The 20556-nt window shown below is 41.8% G+C and overlaps 1 protein-coding gene across 1 annotated transcript in view; it reads left to right on the forward strand.

The window, feature by feature from the left end:
• phldb2b (pleckstrin homology-like domain, family B, member 2b) overlaps nucleotides 1-20556 on the forward strand; it is a 40835-nt gene that overhangs the window by 11963 nt on the left and 8316 nt on the right. The window contains exons 6-18 of the mRNA XM_062441643.1: nucleotides 6391-6510; nucleotides 8643-8827; nucleotides 9247-10491; nucleotides 13854-14231; nucleotides 15154-15315; nucleotides 15681-15818; nucleotides 17216-17344; nucleotides 18373-18528; nucleotides 18808-18918; nucleotides 19067-19141; nucleotides 19238-19378; nucleotides 19890-20024; nucleotides 20173-20373. Of these exons, the coding sequence (XP_062297627.1) occupies nucleotides 6391-6510; nucleotides 8643-8827; nucleotides 9247-10491; nucleotides 13854-14231; nucleotides 15154-15315; nucleotides 15681-15818; nucleotides 17216-17344; nucleotides 18373-18528; nucleotides 18808-18918; nucleotides 19067-19141; nucleotides 19238-19378; nucleotides 19890-20024; nucleotides 20173-20373 (3176 nt within the window). The remainder of the gene's footprint in view (nucleotides 1-6390; nucleotides 6511-8642; nucleotides 8828-9246; nucleotides 10492-13853; nucleotides 14232-15153; nucleotides 15316-15680; nucleotides 15819-17215; nucleotides 17345-18372; nucleotides 18529-18807; nucleotides 18919-19066; nucleotides 19142-19237; nucleotides 19379-19889; nucleotides 20025-20172; nucleotides 20374-20556) is intronic.

The raw sequence follows: 20556 nt of genomic DNA on the forward strand, positions 1-20556 counted from the left end.
CTTTTTGCTTCCTGCAATGCACTTTCCACTCAGCTTTACTTCATTTTCTTTTTCTACTCTCATTTAAGAAAACATGCACTACCCTGACTTTCCCTACTCCTTGCACCCATCCTTTCTGTTGACACTTTTTTTCTTGTTGCTTCTCATTGAGTCCAGTGCCTGGCCATTTTCAGTTAAATATTGACAGGCCTATTTATCTTCCCGCTGTGCCTGGGTGATTCAAATATTGACATCATCTTGGTGTGTCTATACAAACGAGGCCAGGGCGTTGTAAAGTGGAAGGGGTGGAGAAAAGGATAGAAAGGGGTTAAAAAAGTCAAAAGGCCATGGTTTGGAAAATTATGGAGAGAAAGAAAGAGAGCAAACATCTTTCAGGAATATCCACTGGCCTGAGATGCTCTGGGTTGAGTTAGTGTAACCACATATACAAACACATGTGCACACACACACACACACACACACACACACACACACACACACACACACACACACACACACACACACACACACACACACACACACACACACACACACACACACACACACACACACACACACACACAAAATGCATGGCAGTCTGGAGTTGATTAGCTATGTTTAGGAAGTGATCTGTTCTGTATTTGGGACTTTGGAGCTTGACCTGGATTCACATCAGCTTTACTCCAAACTCACTTGAACAGCTGGAAGTCACTTGTAGAATATTGTCATACAGTATAATACAAGTAACCAGGACAATTAAAATCATCATGCACCAACGATGACAAACAAGCTGTAAAAATATGACTACAAATACTACTGCTACTGCTAATTTTAGCATCAGGCTACTGCAAAAACTATTAGTTAGTACATATTGTACCCATTTTTCACCTTGCAGTCATTTTTCCATTATGTTCTTTTCTTTCTGTTGAATCGAGGATTCACACCGGTTTGATTAAAATCCACCTACTGGTATAATTCTCACTCTCTCTCTCTCTCTCTCTCTCTCTCTCTCTCACACACACACAAAAACACACACACACACACACACACACACACACACACACACACACACACGCACACACACACACACACACACACACATAATCTGCACCTGATAAACGGAGACAAGAGCGTCTGTGTCAGTGGGTTCATGATATGTTTAAAATGCCTGAAGTTACTAAAGCATCTGAAACAAACAAGAATCACCTGGACTACTGTTGAATCAATTCAGGGGGCAAAGTGCTCTCTAAGAAAAAGTGAAGTGCTTTTGAACGTTATCTTTTCTTTCCAAAACTTTGCACTTTGTCTTTGGCCAGTCATTCTGTCTGACACACGCCTAGGTTTCTTTACAACCCCTTCACTGGTGTTGTTTGTCTCAGAAGTCATATTAATTTACCCTCAAATGAATTAGATCTTAAATGAATAGAATCAAAACACCACTTTTAGAAAGTTAAAGTCAGTGTCTGCAATCCTGTCGGTTTGGGTTACACTGATCCGAGGTATTTCAAAGAAAAAAGAAGAAAAATAGGTAGGTAGACAAAGAAAAGCTGAGGGGGCGTCTACCAAATACCTCACTGTCTAATAGCCTTCGAAACTACCAACTACAGATAGGGGTGGTGGCGTGTTACCCAGTTAGTTTACATATATTTTTCATCACTTTAAACGGTGTACTATTTCATGTCGTTGCCACTTTTAACACAAAACCTTCAGTAGCGATGTTGGGATTCTCAGCCGCATTTCAAATAGTTTGGTCTCGTAAACCAGCGCCTTGTTACGTCCCTTTCTATCCACAGTTGGTACAGTCCCGGGTTGAGCGTCGTAGATGGTAAATCAGTGAACTTTCTTGAGTGAAGACGGCGGAGGAGGCGTCACACCGTTGATGAGAGAGTCTAACAACAACAGACAGACCCGGCAGGAGTGTAGAAACACATTTATTTTTATATTTTACATCTCTAGAAGAAGTTCTTTTGAGTTACTGTAAGGATATTCTGATAGAGTTTAGAAAGAAGAACATTGTTTTTTCTTTTCTTTTCGTCATACGTGCTCACTGAATGGGACTCAAAAGGTAAAGAAGTATATTGTTATCGCTTTAACAAATGTAGGAAAATAGCGTTACATTTACTGAGGTACTGTTTCACACACTTGTAACCTTTTTTTTCTTACTTAATTTTATACCTTCTTACACTACTTCTGAATGAAATTGTAATTTGTACGTTGCCTATTTACAAAAGCTGTAGGCTAGTGTAACTCATTTCATTGGATTTTTTTTTTAGCATGATATCTATCTAGCAATCTATCCTCCTGTATTGATATGCTCATACTTTCTTGTTGCTTATGATGGCTTATTCATCTCCACACATGTATATTACACACTTGTGCACACTGTTTCAAACCAGTCTCACATGCTCCTTGAATAGGTTAGGGGCAATGTTCTCAGTTTGTAATTTTCAAGTTAACACCATCTGTTTTTGTTTTGTTTTGTTTTGTTACTTGAAACAGTTGTCTTTGTTGATGCTTACTTAAAATGAGCACAATAGGCTACTTCTACCAGTCAGGATAAACAGCATCTGCTCATCATCTGACATCATTGATTTTCTTTATTATTCAAAAGGCTTTCTAATTGGCTGCAATGAAAGCCACCAGAAATACCAATTACATCCCATCTGTCACTATAGGTCAATGGACTTATTAATACACTAAAATGACTGGACTGATGTGTGTCTGGTTTTTATGTTTGAACTCAGTGCTCTTTTTTTGTATTTGTTTGTTTGCTTGTGTGGCTTATATTCCTGCAGGGGTGAGGTGGTGAATCAGAGCCGCGGCTACTCAATACAATCCTGTCTACTGATAAGAAGCAGTTACATTCCTGATTTACAGCCAAATAATGGAAGTGTCCCCTCACATCTTTTTGTTTCTAAACCATTCCTTGCACCGTTTGATGAGAATAGCCTTAGTTTTCTTGTCTCTGGGTCATTCAATTTAGCTGGCAAGTTCACAGACTGGTGTGAGTGCATGTGACAAAGAGAACTAGCCCATGGCTATGTAGGCAGCGGTTGGGATACCTGACACCTGAAAACAAAGCCTGCCCTATTGTCCTGGAAGTTATTGTGTTCACAAATCATCCCCCCACCAGCCTCTAGTGCATACGGGCTCTCATCCTACTTTTGACCAGTTTGATAGGTGTGAGGTCTTTTTTTTCCTACACTGTGTCTCTGTTAATCTATAGGACCCGTGTTAGTTGGTTGTTAATACCTTATACTCAGGGTCATCCTCAGGCCAGCAACCCTTCTCTGAGTGGTTTGTGTCGATGGATGCTTTGTGGATGAGATTTGAGATAGAGAAAAGAGCAGATATCTATTCGCTCTCTTGTGAGGAGACAGATTGTGTGTGTGTGTGTGTGTGTGTGTGTGTGTGTGTGTGTGTGTGTGTGTGTGTGTGTGTGTGTGTGTGTGTGTGTGTGTGTGTGGAGAGAGAGAGAATGAATGCTGTGAATGAATGACTGACTAAATCTACAGTGACTCCCCTGAGAAAGACCAGTCTGTTTTTTTATGATGTTACCACTGGTCCTCTATTCCCCAGAGAGGGTTAATTTGTGGTTTTGAGGCCAATTTACACTCCCACTGTGACATGTGTGTATGTGTGTTCATCTTTTCATGAATGAATAAATCCAGCTTCAACTCAGTGCCATGCAGATGTTTAAGTCCATAGCAACATTTTGGAAGCAACAAGTATTTCAAGTAAGTGAATATGAGGATCATTTTTCAGACTGCACTTTTTTTCTTTCGAGTCTGATTACTTTGCACTTCAAATCTGACCAATTAGCAGGTAACTGAGTTTCCTCCAAGCACATGTCTGACATGGGATCTTTGTAATTGGTTTATTTTTCATTCGAACCTAATGGTCTCAATTTGGCCATTCATCCACTTATGTTAACTAAATAGAGAAACAGTTTTGAGTTTCTCCTCCCATAACATTGTGGTAACAGTGTAGTATGGTTCGCCCAGATCTACATGGGGACAGAAATTGGCTCCAGACGTGATACAACTCCTACATCTGGGTCCTCAAAGACTGAGGTCTGACTTTGTAGATCGCAAACTTTAAATTATCCTATAAATGTATATACAGACTAATTTCTAGTTCTGCTGTTGTTGGAGAGGGGTCTTTGCATAACTGTGGGCGTGTGTGTTGGGGGCCATATGCTTCGACATGGGAGGCAAACTCAATTTGCTTGTAAACACGTGAATGAGATTAAATGTGTTGGGGTTTGGACGGTGTGTGTGTGTGTGTGTGTGTGTAGAAGAGAGTGGGCATGTGTTTTTTAGTTAGTTATTTAGGACAGCAGACTTAAATTTAGTCTGTGTGCAAGCAGTTAAGATTGGAGTGTTTTGATTGGATGTAGGGGAAGCTGTAAGTTCCCTTGTACTTTTATTACTTTTATCACAGATGGGCATTTTAGTAGTAAGGGGTTAGGACAAGATTATATTGTTTTTTTTTCAGGAACCATAATAATAAATGAGATTGTGAGGAAACAGCAAGATACAATTAGATTTAACATCACAGAAGACAGATTCTGAATGTACTTGCCATCTGTTTCTTTCTCTCTGTCACATTCACACACGCGTATTGCTAGTATCTGTTTATCCCAAGGATGGGAAAGAGAAGAGGATTACTTATGTTTGTTTTCTAAGGAGTTGAGAGCAAATTAGGATATAAGGAAGGGTGGGGCTGTGAACAAATCAGGCAGACACACTTTTAAAGGTGGCACATGGCGAGGTTATTAAGGGTAGGAAATTAGATTTTTACAAGCGCTGACTGCTGGTAAAGTGTGTGTGTGTGTGTATGTGTGTGTGTGCATGCCTGTGTGTTAGCTGTTATGCTAAATACTGAGAGTTGCTGTGATTCATTAGGCAGACGCTGTTACAAGACTTGTTCTCACACAGATTGTCAGAGCATGCAAAAATATTTTGAAGACCTATTACTCATGTCTGGCAATGAAAAACATGTATTATTAGATCACACTAGTCACCTTGGTGTGTGAGTGTGTGTGTGTGTGTGTGTATGTGTGTAGGTGTGTGTGCTTGTGTAGGTGTGTGTGTGTGTGTGTGTGTGTTTCTTTCTTCTTTTCCTCACCAAGATATCTTTTGATCTCTCTGTCATGATGCCACTTCCTCACAGTTTGCGCCCAAACCTGAAAGATAGTGTTTACACCAGTACGTATGTGAGAAGTTCACAGGGCAGCTGTGTAGACTAAACATTTCTTGCGATGCTTTCGTGTGTGTGTGTGTGGGTGTGTGTGTGTATGTGTGTGGTGTTAGCTCCACTTCACCATGGCACTCCGGTCTCCCTCTGTGCTGAGAAATTACAGCTTTGAAGACAGAAATCTGCTCTCTAGGTACTAATGCAACGTCTAGACAGATATGACCTTTTCTAGCAGACCTACAACTTCTAAATAGTCTAATAACTGTTCAGCGGGGATGTTTGTGAATCCGGACAAAAGGTTGAGAGCGTGGGGGGGGGGGGGGGGGGGGGGGATGAGAGTTAGAGAAGGGAAAAGAAAGTAAACGGGATTTGATATTTTTCCATTCTGTCTTTTTCCATTCGCCCTCTCGCTATCCCCCTATTGCCTCAGTGGCTGCGTCTGACTTCAGGTCCAAGGAATCTGATGGGACTGTAATGGAGTTATTAAGGAGGTGCTTTTTTAGACTTTTACACACATGCTAACATTGTGGGGGTTTACTGTAATGCTTATCTGAGCCCTCTACCCTCAGGGATGGAGGACAAAAGAGAGAGCGAGAAAATGTGTTCTGTGCTGGAAAACATACTGGAGAAAGATAAACGAAACGAGAACTCTTTATTTTCTGCCCTCTTTTATCTAATCACTGTTTTATTTTCATTTCTTTTTTTCTGTCTTTTGACTTTTGTTATTTTCATTCTTCTTGCATGAGACCTCCTATGCGTGTGTGTGTCAGCAGCACTGCCGTCTCCCTCCCATCCCTTCTGAGGTATTTGGACAGCTGTGGCTGGCTGTGTGTATTACAGAGGTTGTGACCCTGACATCTTGTTTAATACCTGGCCCTTTCGGTCTAATTGATGGCCAGAGCAAACACTGTGGTCTGGAATGGGTGGCTGTGCAAGTGTGTGTCTAGCTGTGAAGAAATACTCCAGGCTCATTCAAATTTGAAGCTGTGCCACCTCTTCGTATATAGTGTGTGATGAATTTTGTAGTTTGTTTTGTGTTCTGCAAGATTCTGTTTGTGTTTTATTTGTGCCACACTATCCCAAATGCTAAGAAATAAAATACATGCTTACAATGACTTTTTCAATATTTAACTCTCTACACTCAATTCTGTCTCTGTAAATATGAGTTGTATTTTTAATTTTACCTTGTGTGTTAATTTGTTTTCTCTCCAGGTTACTCATTGTGTCTGGGTAAGAGCTATTTCTTCCGGTTCAACCATCCCGAGGAGGCAAGCAGAATGAAAAGCATGCTTCCACAAAAGAGCCCTGTGTCAGCTTTAGCCTACAATACAGGTAAACACACACACACACACACACACACACACACACACACACACACACACACACACACACACACACACACACACACACACACACACACACACACACACACACACACACGCACAGTCAACATTATACTTGACTGGCAAACCCTTTCACTGACCCCTGAACTGCACTTGATCCCTCTGCCTTTGTTCTGCCCTGTCACTTTCTCTTCTTTCACCCCCTTCCCTTTCTCAACCACTTTTCTTTTACCTATTCTCCAGTTTTAGACGTTAGTCACCTACTGTTGTTAATGCAACATCTGTATCCACAATATCCAAACTCATTGTCTCTGTCCCCTGACAGGCATGTCAGGGTACAGTTACAGGTAGAGACGACCTAGAAAGGTGTGTGAGATTGGGATGGTAATGTTGAATGTGTGTGTTAAAAATACTGAATGATAGGGTGGGGGCAGATATTTCTCTCAGCCCTCTCATATATCTTTTTTAAACACACACCTTCACTGTCACACATATGCAGAAACTTAAATTCAAAGCATATTGGAATGTTTTTGTCATCTGGTGCCCCTCCATTTCCATGGTGATACAGCTGGACTCTACTGTCTCTTCAGTGATTGATCGGGCTGTGAGCAAGGGGTGTGTGTGTGCACCTTAATCAGTGGAATCCTTGCTCTTTAAACTCCTTGACACAAGGAATGCTCTCTCCCCTGCTTCTCTGATGCTTTTTTAAAAATGACTTACAACTAACTCTCACACACACACACACGCATTCCCAGTAAAACTGTTATTATAGACAGCCAAAAGCTTTACCTTTCATCCTCCAGATTGCCAAGACTCACACTCTGACACGTGCTCAGAAAGGGAGGACTCCCACACCAAGCAAAGAGTGGCTTGGCATAGAAGAGAATAGTCACGATAGAAAAGAGTTGATGCACGCCAGACCTCCAGTATAAATCTGCCCATGTATGGACACAAACACCCCACTTGTGTGTGTGCGTGTGTGTGTTTCTAGATCTTATGATGTCTTTCATTTTCTGCCCCATTTCTCTCCACCATGTAAGGTTTGACATTTTCTCACACGGGCTTATATCCAGCCATGACGTTACCTAGCTTCTGTTGTAATAAAACCAAACTAAGCAATGGTAGTTGGATAGTCTTATTTCTGCTTAAATTCTTAAACACAAATGTACACATGGGATATACACATGTGTGTTTTTCGCTGGTGGAGCCACTGTTGTCAGTTGTAGGAAAGCTTTTTGTGGGTGTGTGTGGCAGTTAAACACTGGGTGGTCTAGAACATTGTAATAGTTCCTTTTCCACATAAAGCCACAGATGAAAAAAATGGGCAGGTTTCTCACTTTGCTTTCTATTACCTACATTTTTGATGACAGGATAATAATAATGGAGGCTTTCCTGTAACTCGCTTTTAGAATAGTGGAAATATACCTCTGCTGAGCTTGACCAAATAAGAAATAGTTTTTGGTAAAAGTGAAATTTAGCAGGAGGAAGGAAGTAAGAAAAAAAGGGCTTAGTTGAGGTTTGGAAAAAGACCCCTTCACTGCTGACACAATTTAAATAAGAGGTTTTAGGAAGGGCGGGGGGCCTCTTGAGGGTATTCCAGAATATTTTGTGGTCTCTCTTATTTCCCCAAATCCTATCCTAAGGAACCGAGTCAGAGTTAGAGTTAAACGGTTTGTCTTGTGCAGGTGTGTATGTGCATGCAGTGTGTGTATGCATGTGTGTATTCTGGGTGATTTGCTGCAAGTTGTGGGTAGTTTGGGGTGGGTTTGTTCTGCCTAGGACCCCATCTATGAATAGCTTCAGCTTCAGGTACACACACAAACTTTCTACCTCTCTTTCTCTCTTTCTGTCACTATCTATGACTCCCCCCCCCCCACCGGCCCTATTTTCCTTCTTCTCTGTAATGTTTTCCTGTTACTAATCATATCTCAACTTTCCATTAAATGAATAGGAAAACACTTGGATGAGACAGTGTGTGTTTACATATCTATATTGCATCTGTTCCCCTTCACTCTTCCTCCTCTTTACCTATATATTTCTCTTGTCCCCCAATGTTCACTTGCATTTTTGTATCTACGTCTTTCTGGTACTAAATCCATTTTTTGTCTCTCTCACTTCTAGACTACCTGAAGTTTAGCAGTGACTATAGCCATGCTGTGGTTGGTGGGACCAGCAGTGCGAGGGGCATGCGTTCAGCCTCCGAACTCCGGGATTTGATGGACACCCTGCAGCGTAAGAAGATTGCCCTGGAGAACAGCCTGAGAGCCAACGGGAATGCTAACCCCTCCTACTTCAGCATGACACAGGTCAGCCATCATTTAGCTCCACTACAGAGTTTATTATTCTGCTTTCTGCAAAATGCTGTAACAGGGCCCGTAGATTCCTTGTGGTTTGCATGGTTGTTTGTCTTGGGCTAAACAGAGTTAATGAGGGTTTACTCATTACCTACAAGTCAAGACATTGCTCACTAGGGCTTACCCATCATCCCAAGTTCTAATGCATTCTTCAAGTGATAACACAAGATTTACTTTCTATTACGAAGCTTGACCCGGCTAACAATCCTGGTTATTATCTAAAGCCTCACTATCATGTTTTCTGTATTTTTCTGTCTCTTCATTTACCTCTGCAATAGAAAAACAATTGTATATGCATTAGATATTACAATAAGAAAGCATATTTAAGCACTTCCAAAGGTTAATAATTTTTTCTCCTTTCTTTTCCTCAGTCTCCCCCCAGTACACCTATTGCATCACCTGGCACATCCTCATCAGCCTATCAAGAACAGGCAAGACGTTTCTATGGCACAGATCGTCCCCCCATGTCAATGAAATCCAATCCCCCTCTTTCCTCTTCCCGACGATCGGACCCTTCCTCTTCTATGGGCTCCCGCACGTCCATTGGTCGCAATCAGGACAACTTCGGCATCAGTGATAGCCGACGGCTGCACAACCCGGGCTCCACTCCTTTACTGTCCACATGGAATGGCGGAGGCTCCTCCACATCTGTTGCTGGTAGTGATAGCTTTCTCCTCTCTCTTCCTCCCCCATCCTCTTCATCCCGCACTCCATCAGCAGGAGGCGCAACTAGTATGCCTTCAAGCCCCCGTCTTGGACGCCGTAGCTTTGGCAATCCAGAGCCATCACCAAGCAGTCGAACCAGGAAATACTCGGCAGGCTCACTGAGTGGGATGATGTCAGGAGGACATAGCCGGTCACTGCCACGCCTCTGCCCCTCCCCATCTCCTCGTGACAACAACAATGGACTGTTGACCTTGTCAACGTTGCCACCGCGTCGGTCAGACATTTCTGGGTCTTACAAACATAGCAAAGACCATTATAACAACAACAGCCTAAATGCCAGCCCTGACATCAACCACAACTCCAGTAACTCTAGCCAGCAGTCCTCCAACAGGAATCAAATCCAGGCCACATCTCAGGGAGAAGGTGTTGTGTCTATCTCCCTCTCCTCTCCTAAGATAATGTCCTCCACCACCAACCCTATCTCCTCCACAACTGCCCCACCTGATGTGACTATCCCATCCAGGGCGGGGGGCTCCACTTCCCCTCGTGTGGCCAAAAAACTCAGCTTGACTTCCACAAGTTCAGTGGGCTCTATCAGCTCCACAAATTCCAGCCCTCCAGAACTGGAGAGGCTGGCCAGCCGTGGTTTCTCCACAGGAATGGAGCTGTCTTTTGGGGAGAGGGAGAGGCGTGAGGTAGGCCTTGAACTCACTGGTTCCTCAGGGCTTGGACTTGGAGAAAGGAGGTCTTCATTTGGGAAGGCAGGACTAGAATCTGGGATAGGCCTTGGGGAGAGAAGGCAGTCATTTGGAAAAGCTGGAGTGACCCCACCAGGGGGTTTCAGGGAAAGAAGGGGGAGTATCAGCTCGCTGAGTGGGAAGGAGGAACTGACTGACTACCACCATCGCCAAAAAGAGGAGAGACTCCGTGAGCAGGAGGTGGAGAGACTGGTGAGTTTGAGTTTGTTTGTTTATATGATCTCCCTGGTGTTGGCCAATGAATTCTTTGGAATCACAGCATTCAAATCAAATGTGTGGATAAAACTGATGCAGTTGAAGACATACACAATTGCACACAAGAAATGGAATGTGTAGGAATGCTTTTTCAAACTTGCCTCTTCCTTGTCCTTTGAAAGATACTCTCCCAGGGAGCTTAACACACACACACACACACACACACACACACACACACACACACACACACACACACACACACACACACACACACACACACACACACACACTGAGTGAGGTTCACCACCAGACAGATGCCTCTGGCCCTTAGCCCATGCTAACAGTACTATTCTTAACCCTGTGCTTGGATGTGTGCGTGCGTGCGTGCGTGCGCGTGTGTTGCATGTTTATGTCAGTCATCTGGAGGTCCGCCTGCCCAGTGTGGTTCAGACCACTGAAGAGCCAGAGAACACATCAGTCTGATGTGGGCTGGAGAAACCAAGAAGATTAGAGAGCAGAGTTATAGTGTAGCAGGTGGATAAACACACAGATGCTCAACGTATAATGACAAGTGAATTCAAAATCCCACTATGCTTCTCTCCTTAAATGGTACCTCTCTTTCACATAGCCATATTATGCTAAGTGAACTGTCCCTTTAACTGTGAGAAATAGTTTTGTGGATGCCACACAAACCAAACTGTGTTTCACAGGCTTCACAGTGGCTTTAAGCTGGTCTACAAGTCATTTTGAGTTATAGTTTTGAGGAAAATTAAATATTGTGGCGCTGCATTTCCCGCTCTGATTAGAGAGCCAATTTGCTCTAACCCAATATCAAGATGAAACATTTATTTAGATGTGTTGCATTTGATGTGGATTTTGATTTAAAACTAAGTCTTATTTTAATTTGACCCTAATGTAAAAGATAGGAGCCTCCTTTAAGGACATTAAATGATGCATTCACATTGGCCTAATCAGAGATTTATATCATTAACTGCTGCATTGTCACTCTTTTAAATATAATCATTTTGAATAGCAGGTTCTTAATATTAAATAATAACAATAGGTAACTGGTCTCAGACTTTTGGACCAAAAGTCTGAGACCAGTTTTTTTTTGGTTAGGCAATGATCTTTGTAAACAAGCCACCACCATCATCTGAGCATTGAAGGCTCAAACTCTGGGAAAAGCTTCTGTTGATTGCCTTAACTTACTCTGCCCTCTGGTGGTAGCTGAGGGAACATGCGCTCTATCCATGCAAATATTATTATTAGGTATGTTTGCATACTCCTCTATTTGAGGATGTTACCAACAACAATAAAAATGAAGAGAAACAGAAAAATCAACTCTATTGCTAGATCAACTCTTGCAAAACAAATTGTGAGGCATAAATACTTCTGTTAGGGTTTGGTTAAATTTGTATAATCCATCAACTGGCATTAAGCAAAGAAACTAAATTTAAGAAGCACTTTTCTCTGTAATGAAATGCGGCTAGGTGGTGTAAAGACAGACAGACTGATTTGGTATTGATACTAATAATAGCAGCGAAGAGTGACAATGAGGTGTAAAACAAGGCAGAGAGGGAAAAAGAAAGATTAAGAGGTAGAGTGAGATAAATGTGTACTGTGACTCAAGGGAAGGTTTCTCCATTACCATTGGAAAATACTTTATCCTTTTTTTATCACACCTGAAAAGCTCAGAGAGCTCAGCGAGTGGAATCATTTTATTGCAGTGCTCCTCTTTTAGTCCACTATGCAACCGGCAACCAAAGCACCAGCTCATATTTCCACAACATGTTTCCTCTCTTTTTCTTACCTCACACTCTCTCCCACTGTTTTCCTCCTGTCTTCAGCTTTGTCTCTGTCTTTTTGTTCTGTACTAGTCACTGCCATCCTGTCTCTCTCTCCTTCATCACATTCTTTTCTTCTGTCTTTCTTTAGTTGACAGCTGATTACTTTAAGAGCTCTACAGAGACTGTGTCTATTAGAATAGAACAAGGTGACAAACTGTCACAGGCTTGTTTTGCTGAAGCTCCTGGTTCACATTACATACTATAGATGGTTTATGTGTGTTTGTCGTTTCCTTTGTTAGTATGGTGAGCATTAAACATTTATATCGATTTGAGTTAACTACATTTTGCACACATTTTAAAGTAAGTTATATATGTATAATCTATCTAATAATGTTTCTCCTTAATATAATACCTCTTCAAAGATTTTTATAGTGCTAACTTCACCTGGATCAGATTCCTTCCTAGAGCATGATTCCCTGGAAAGTCTCTTGTTTCCTTAGAGGCAGTACACACAGTCACATTCCTGTGTTTAGAGTCACGGCTGGTTCTCGTGCACACTTCCGATTGTAGTTGACAGCTGTCCACTTTCTCATTAGCTCACTCTCACACACACACAAACATACACACACCTCTGTCCCACATTCCTTTTCTTTTAACATCCGTCTTTCCCTTTCTAATATTACTTGTGGCTTATGCTCTCCCTCTCCCAGCCCCTCATGTTGCTAAACCTACAGGGGGGTATTTTGACTCATTGCAGCCCCTGTAGCTTACACCCTGTATATGTGTGTTTGGAGCACAGAGAACTGTGGCAAGGATAGCTCATGCTCCAGGGATTCTCAGCAAGGGGAAATATACTCTCTGGAGTATGCAAATGATATACTAGACTAGATGGTATCGAGTGTGTTACCGACTAAACAACGACTTTTTTAACTAGAGGGACTGATTTCTGCAATGCTTCCACAGGTAATCAAAACATTGAAAACTTGATTTTTGATGGAAATGATGCTATTTTGCTCAGTTGTTGTGACTTGTCTTTTCTAATATGAAAAATGAATACAAAAGTTCATCTTTGTATTTTTTCGACCGGTTTAAAAATATGTTTGAAGAAATAAGAGGTCTTTAGCTGGGTGTTATAACTATGTCTGCTTTATTTAAGAACATAAGGTTACAGTTGCTCATACTGTAATGCTCAGGAAACTATTATTACATAACAATACCTACTATTGGCCATATTTCATGCAAGAAATAAAATATTGATGTTTAGGCTTGGTCACCTTTTATTTTCAAAAGTTTTAATCAAAATGTAATTTGTCATGCAACCACGTGGAGTGACAGGAGCTCAATATGCAACCAACAACCATTTATGCATCTCTTTTAGCTATCACAGTTTCTGCACTTTTAAAAAGAAAATGATCTATTTCAGCGTCTCTAATCTTTTCAATAATCCTCTTTTCTCGAATCACCTGGTAACTGAAGAAGTACCCCCTGGGTACATGTACCCCTTGTTGGGAATCACTGTTGTAACACATGCATGTGTGTGTTTCTGTATGTGTGTGTCTGTGCTCATTACAGGAACGACAGCGTCTAGAGACCATCTTGTCTTTGTGTACGGAGCTGGGCCGGACTGAGAGGGATGGAGGCGACATGACTACAAGTCCCACATCTGCTGTGGCGGACCTCCAAAAGATCAACCAGGAGCTTGAGAAACTCCAACTGAATGACGACGATGATGACACACCATCTGTCTTTTCTGACTCTTCAGTTCTTAATGGAATGACAGGAAATGGACACCTGACCTCACCTGGATCAGAGTATGGTTACTATGAAGACGATCTACAGGTACGACGGAGGCTCAGCAGCGGTACCCGAGACAACAGGGCAGAGTCACCTGCTGTCAGCCTGCGAAGCTTCGCCCCCTCACCTTCTCCACGTACACAGAGGACCAATGAGGTATAAGAAATAAGATGCTTATTGTGATGTCATTGTGCTGATACAGAATTAGTGCGCGCAGACAGTCCTTTGAATTCAATGACAATGTAAAATTGAGTTTAGAGTAGTCAGCTCATTACTTGCCTATTTCTCAGCAATAAACTTTTCAACCCTTTTCCTGATCTGTGCTCAACCTTGGTTAGATCCTGCTGCCCGCTGTTGATCAGGAATTTGAAATTTTAGTTTAATTTAATGTGATTGGCAAAATAATGAAAGAGAGCAAGAAAAATACCACACAATGCATGGGTAAATAAAAGGTAGTGAGCATGATAAGAGAAACTTAACTTTATGTATTAATGAGGTATGTGTCATTCTGTGATTTTGCAGTAGACTGGGGTTTCTGTCTCAGAGCTTATCTTAAGTGGGTAAAATATACATTCAACATAGTACACATCTCCTGTATGAAAGGAGTACAAGACAGCTAAAGTAGCACCTTTGGCTTTGCCAGCTTCTTGAAGATTAATAAGGCTTAATGTGGGAAGTGTTGATGCTCCCTCTTCTTTCTGGAAAACATGACAAGGATCACTCCTCTTAATACTTGGAAAGTATCGTCATATACATCTTTCATGCACACAGTTGGGGGGGATATTTACAGCCCATTTATTAGATTAGAGCAGGCTAAGTGTCACCGTTTAGAAGTGACAGCTGGTGTTAGTGTGTATGTGTGTGTGTTAGTGTATGCCCACATTTTTTGTTGTACAAAAACATACATTTTCATTCATTCAAAGAAGTGCTGTTTCAGCAAACCTATAAACCTGTAGTGAATAAAAACTTTATACATAAATTATGACAACATAAAAATCCCCCATATATTTTTTAGTTAATATTACAATATCTTAAGAACTGGTCAGTGAGTAACTTTGCTGTTGATTGTTGTCACTAGGCATTTGACGATGCAATTCGTCGCCACAGACAGGATGTGAGGCCTTCAGAGGAGGAAGTGAGGCGTGTGGAAGAGGACAGGATTCAGGTGCTAAACAACATGGAGGAGCTGGAGCAAAAGATTAAAGAGCTGGACAACCAAGTGGAGGAATCTGCCCGAGAGGTAGAGACAGGACTGAGGGAGAGGGAGGGAGGGAGGATGTGAAGTGAAAGATGTACTTTTTGTTAAGAAGTGAATAATTCCATGTCTTTAAAGTGAATGACATATCTTGTAAGTAAAAAATCGGATTGTGGTTGTATGTACATTGTGTTGTTCTGGTAAAAGGGAGAAAGTATAAACACCAGGGATGACAATGGATATATGTCCAGGATTCTGTCATGCTATCCCTGTCAAAGTCTGATATGTTGTCAATGAACCAAACCAAACTCAAAAGAGAGCTCTAAATCAGTTCAAGTACAAAAAACAAATAAACCTATGGCTCAGATTCACCAAAAGAGGCTAACTTACTGGTGTGTAATCTATCCAAGGTGGAGGTTGAGCGAGCTCTGGTGGATGCTGAGCAGGAGTCGGAGGTAGCTGCTCTCCAACAGGAAAAAGAAGCTCTGGAAGCACTTCACAGCAAGATAGCTGACCTAGAGACCAAGTCCAAGCAGGAAAAAGAAAAGGTATTTAATAATCTTTGCTTAATGTTAAAACTCTTGTGTAATGTGTGAGAGATACACTTCTCAGAGATGAATAATGGCCAACACACACACCTAGACCCAACAGGAGAAATGTAAAGGTACTGTAGAAGGAGTTCACACACTGTCGGATCAGTACTCAAAGATGATTGGACACTTGAGATGTGGTTCGTCTACACACTTAAGCATTTGATGGTGCATCCTCTGCAAATTCTTTGAATGTCTTCCTTGAGAGGCTAGTAAGTGATATTAGTAATCAGGCGGGGAGAGGAGAAACATACTGTAGCCAATGTCACAAGTGTTACAGGTGTGTATTCTCAAATCCTCCAAACAATATTATCTTCAAACATGTACACTAAACATGAAGCGTATGATATGAAACACATTAATTTCCCTTCCCAAGGTGTAAGTGTGCGATTGAAAATACATATGCTTCAGAGACTCTCATACATTCAGAGGTCATGTGACTAACTGGTAGGTGTTAATCCTTTTCATGCTGTCTCTGGTCCAAATATATATCTGCTAATACTGCCCAGGGTATAGCGGTCACCAAGCGATCCTATCCTAACACACACACACACACATACACACTGCTGCAGACGTGGTTGAGCTTGTATATGTGTGTCTACATTTATACAAATATATGGTATCACTGACAGAGTGGGAGGTATAAGTGGATAAATGGGTGGAATTTGTTGTGTGTCTGTACACATGTTTTAGTTTGGCATTAGGATCCTTCTCTGTAGGACTGATTCCAGGACTGATTCTGAAATTTCCATGGACTCACAGCCAGAGAGTGTTCATAATAAACTCCCATCATGATACTGAGTTGGACAAAGGGAGACAGAAGGATTAGACAGATGACTGTTGTTCTGTTGAAGAGTAGGTGAAGCTGAGTGCTTGTACAGATTTTGGGCGTCTGTGTATGTTGTAAAGAGAGGATCAACGATACGTTAGTTAACCCTCTACTGAACCATTCCATATCTCCCTCCTCTCCCTCATTCCACAAGTCTTTCCATTGCCCTCTTCAAACAAATAAAAAAGTTGGCAGGAGACTCATAATGCTTTTCATACCAACCTACCTGCCTTTCTTTTTTTTCCCAATTCAACCCCAGTTTTTTGTCCCTTGGTAGATTTTACTCATACAGCTTCTATCCTTCTTCCCCTTCATCTACGCTAATCTTGCTGACCTGATCACCGTAGTAACTAACTGTGGCTCCCCAGTCCCACTAACGCTGCCATCCTCTCTTTGTCCTGCGTGCGTGTCCATGCGTGTATGTGTGTGCGCGTGTGTGCCTCTGTGTTTCAATGTACATGTGTACAATGTGTACATGTATGTATGGGCATGTATGTGTACATACGTGTGCGTGTGTATGTGTCAGGCGTGTGAGTTGCTGCAAGCAGAAAGGGGCAGAGTAGAGAGGTTGGCTCAGATTGTGTGTGAGCAGCGCTCCCAGCTGGACAGCTGCCCTGAGGCCACCAAGGAGCCCCTGCAGGAGCAGCTAGCCAGGGTCAGTACACACACAAACACTTACACCTCACACACACATGCACAGAAAGATACTGTATGTACTTGCATGTGTAATCCCATTCATCCATACAGAGGTAAGGCAAGCATATAAGCAAGAATACTCAGCGTATGTGTGAAATGCAACAGCTGTGCATGCATGCACTCATAGAAGAAAGCCAGAACAAACAGCATAAGCATATTGACAGTCAGGACCTGCAGTACATGTGGACAGGTGTTCACATGAACAGACTTGTATAGAATGGCACACGTGATGTTTGCATACTTGAACTTGCATGTGAATATTTTCTTTCCTGAGCTATGTTGCTCTCTGCCCCACAGCCACCTTTGATCTTTACCTGGTTCATGTTCTCTCTTGTCATTGTCTAACTCTTTAGGTTTCCATGTCTACACATCACATCTCTGTATTCTATCAGAAGGGTTGAGACTGTAAGAGTGCAAAGTATCTCAAGAGTTAGGGTTGAAGATCTATTTGACTCTTATAGAAATACACCAACATTGTGTTTTGCACATGACAACACATTGTATAAAAATATTTCTTGGATAGACAGCATTTTTATATGATCAGTGTTTTTTGGGGAATGCGTATGCAACATGCTGCATGTTTGATCAGACACTGGTTATGCTTTGGTGTAGTATTCTGCATGAGTGTTGTGTTGACAAAACATCAGGGATTGTGGGTCTGGTTTGCTTTGTGTGTCTCAGTGTCTTGTGGTATGATGAAGTGATATGTACCTGCTTGCTGTTTGTCTCAATTTCATGTCAGAATTTTTACAATAAATATAAAATATGGCAAAAATAATTCTCATCACTAAAACCTTTAGGATGGCAATTTTTTAAATAGGATAAAGAGGATCAGGTCGTTTATGAACACTTGCATGAACACTTGATGTTTTCATTCTCATATGTATGTACTGTAAAAGTGTGTGTCTGTATATGTATACCGTATACATCCCTTTCTTAGTCTTGCCTGTTTATGTGCGTATTATTGTGGTATTGTTTGTTTACCAGGACTGTGAAGTACTCGAGGCAGAGACAAAGCGGTTTGAGGACTTGGAGTTCCAGCAGCTGGAGAGAGAGAGCCGGCAGGATGAAGAGAAGGAGACCCATACACAGCAGCTTCTTCGGGAGATTGCTGACTACCAGCGGAGCACTGTCACTCGCAAGGTAACAGCTGCATATGTTTGAGTCCAACTTGTGCCAAAAAACCATGTACCGTACACTATTGCATTTTTTTTTCTGTAAAAATCTGTATTTGCTAAGTGGCATTAATTCTTGATGAAACAAATCTTACTATATCTTTTGTTTTGGTTGAATCACTGTTGAAGTCGTTTAAAAGTATCCAACACATTTTGTTTTCAAGCACTGGCACAAGTGTTTGTATCATTCTCTAGCCATTATAGCTAGAGGAGCCTCTCAATATGCACATGTTGCATCTTTCTTTAGGAGCGACTGTTGACTCTGAAGAAGCAGGCAGCACAGATCACCCAGCAGGCTCATCGAGAGAAGGATAGCTTCTTGAAGGAGAGGGGCACCCTCGAAGCAATGATGCAAAGGGTAAAAGGATGTCCATGTTTGCATGTGTATCCATGTCACCATCCGTGAACTTGTGTATGAATGACAAAACCCCCCCAGCAAGAATAGAATTTTGTTTGGTTTGCTTTTTAAAAAAATGTCCTTTGTTTCCATTTCTGTCCTATTTAAGGAGAAAGAACAACTTGCCACACTGGAAAGAAAATATGCCGATCTCACTGGTGGCCGGGGCTTCACTCTAAGAGAGGTAGGTTTGATCAACTGCTGTTGAACACAAAAATGAGAACCATGCTCCTCTTTTAGCATCCTTCTAACTTGTGATGGGGTTTCCTTCTCTGCTTAGGATTCAGCCTCTCTGGCTGATGTGTGTCAGTCTTTTAGCAGTGGTTGCCGAGACACCATGTCTACCACAATTTCTCCTCCTCCAATCAACTTCTGCGCCCTTTCTTCCATCCTTTCCTCTGTTTTTCTCAAAAATGCTGAGGTACTCTGTCTTGTTTACTTATCTATTCATTTCTGTTCTCCTATTCGTCCAGATAGTTTGTTTAAATCCATATCCAGTGTTCTTCTTTTCCTTCTGGTTGCTTCTTTTCCCCTTTCTTTTGTTTCCTATTTTAACTACCAGTCACTGCAATGCAGGAAAGGAAGACGTTTCAGGGATTTGAACAGAGCCTTAATCCATTAATTATATGCACAGCGTATACTAATATAAATTAATACTGATATGATTAAGTATGAATGTCTGTTATCCTGTGTACTCCACTAATTTATTGTTAACAATACGTTGTCCAAGTGACTCGTTTCTTGTTCCTAAGACTGTTTTTTTGTTCTGTTTGTGCTTTGGAAATGCCAACAAATTCAGCATCATTTTACATTCTAAAACAACTAATTCTCATGTTTGTCTCACCAAAATAACATCTTAATATGGCTGACTCACCTCATGTTATGCCTCACCCTTTCTTTCTCCCCCATTTTGTCCACATCATACCTTCCAGGGCTATGTCACAGTCAGTGAAATCAATGAGCTTTACTCACAGCTTGGGGGAGACCCTAAACCCGCCAATGTCTCTACTGAATCCGATGCAAACCCCTCCAGGGACGACGACACCTGCAAACCAGCAGAGGATGAGGTGTGTGTAGTGGTGTGAACAGCTTCTGGCAGATCAGGCAGATCATGCAAAATGTGTTTGCTTGAGAATGCAGTCATTTCCCCCAGTTTCCCTCCTTCTTTTGCACTTTTCCAGTATTTCTGACAATTTTCATTTCTTCTTTTCAAAGCTCTGTCATTCTTCCTCACTTGCCGACTGTCACTACTCTTCCTCCACTTCTTCTTCATCCCATCTTAATTCCTGCCCCCTTCCCAAAACACCCTCTGTGCATTGGCCAGAGAACATGGTGACATATCGAGACCCTTCCCCCCTCCCTGACTCTCCCCCACCCCCCCTTCCTGTCAAAAAACACCATCACCGACACAGGCAGGTAACGTGTGTGTGTGTGTGTGTGTGTGTGTGTGTGTGTGTGTGTGTGTGTGTGTGTGTGTGTGTTTCCTTTGATTGGCTTGTCCACTGTTGATGATAACAAAAAGAAAAAGGTAATTGTCCATTTGATTTGTCATAGTGCATCATTAAAATGTGATTTTCAACAATTGTTTCTATGGTTTTC

The sequence above is a fragment of the Scomber scombrus genome, chromosome 20 (assembly GCF_963691925.1).
Source record: "Scomber scombrus chromosome 20, fScoSco1.1, whole genome shotgun sequence".
Classification (NCBI taxonomy): Eukaryota; Metazoa; Chordata; class Actinopteri; order Scombriformes; family Scombridae; genus Scomber; species Scomber scombrus.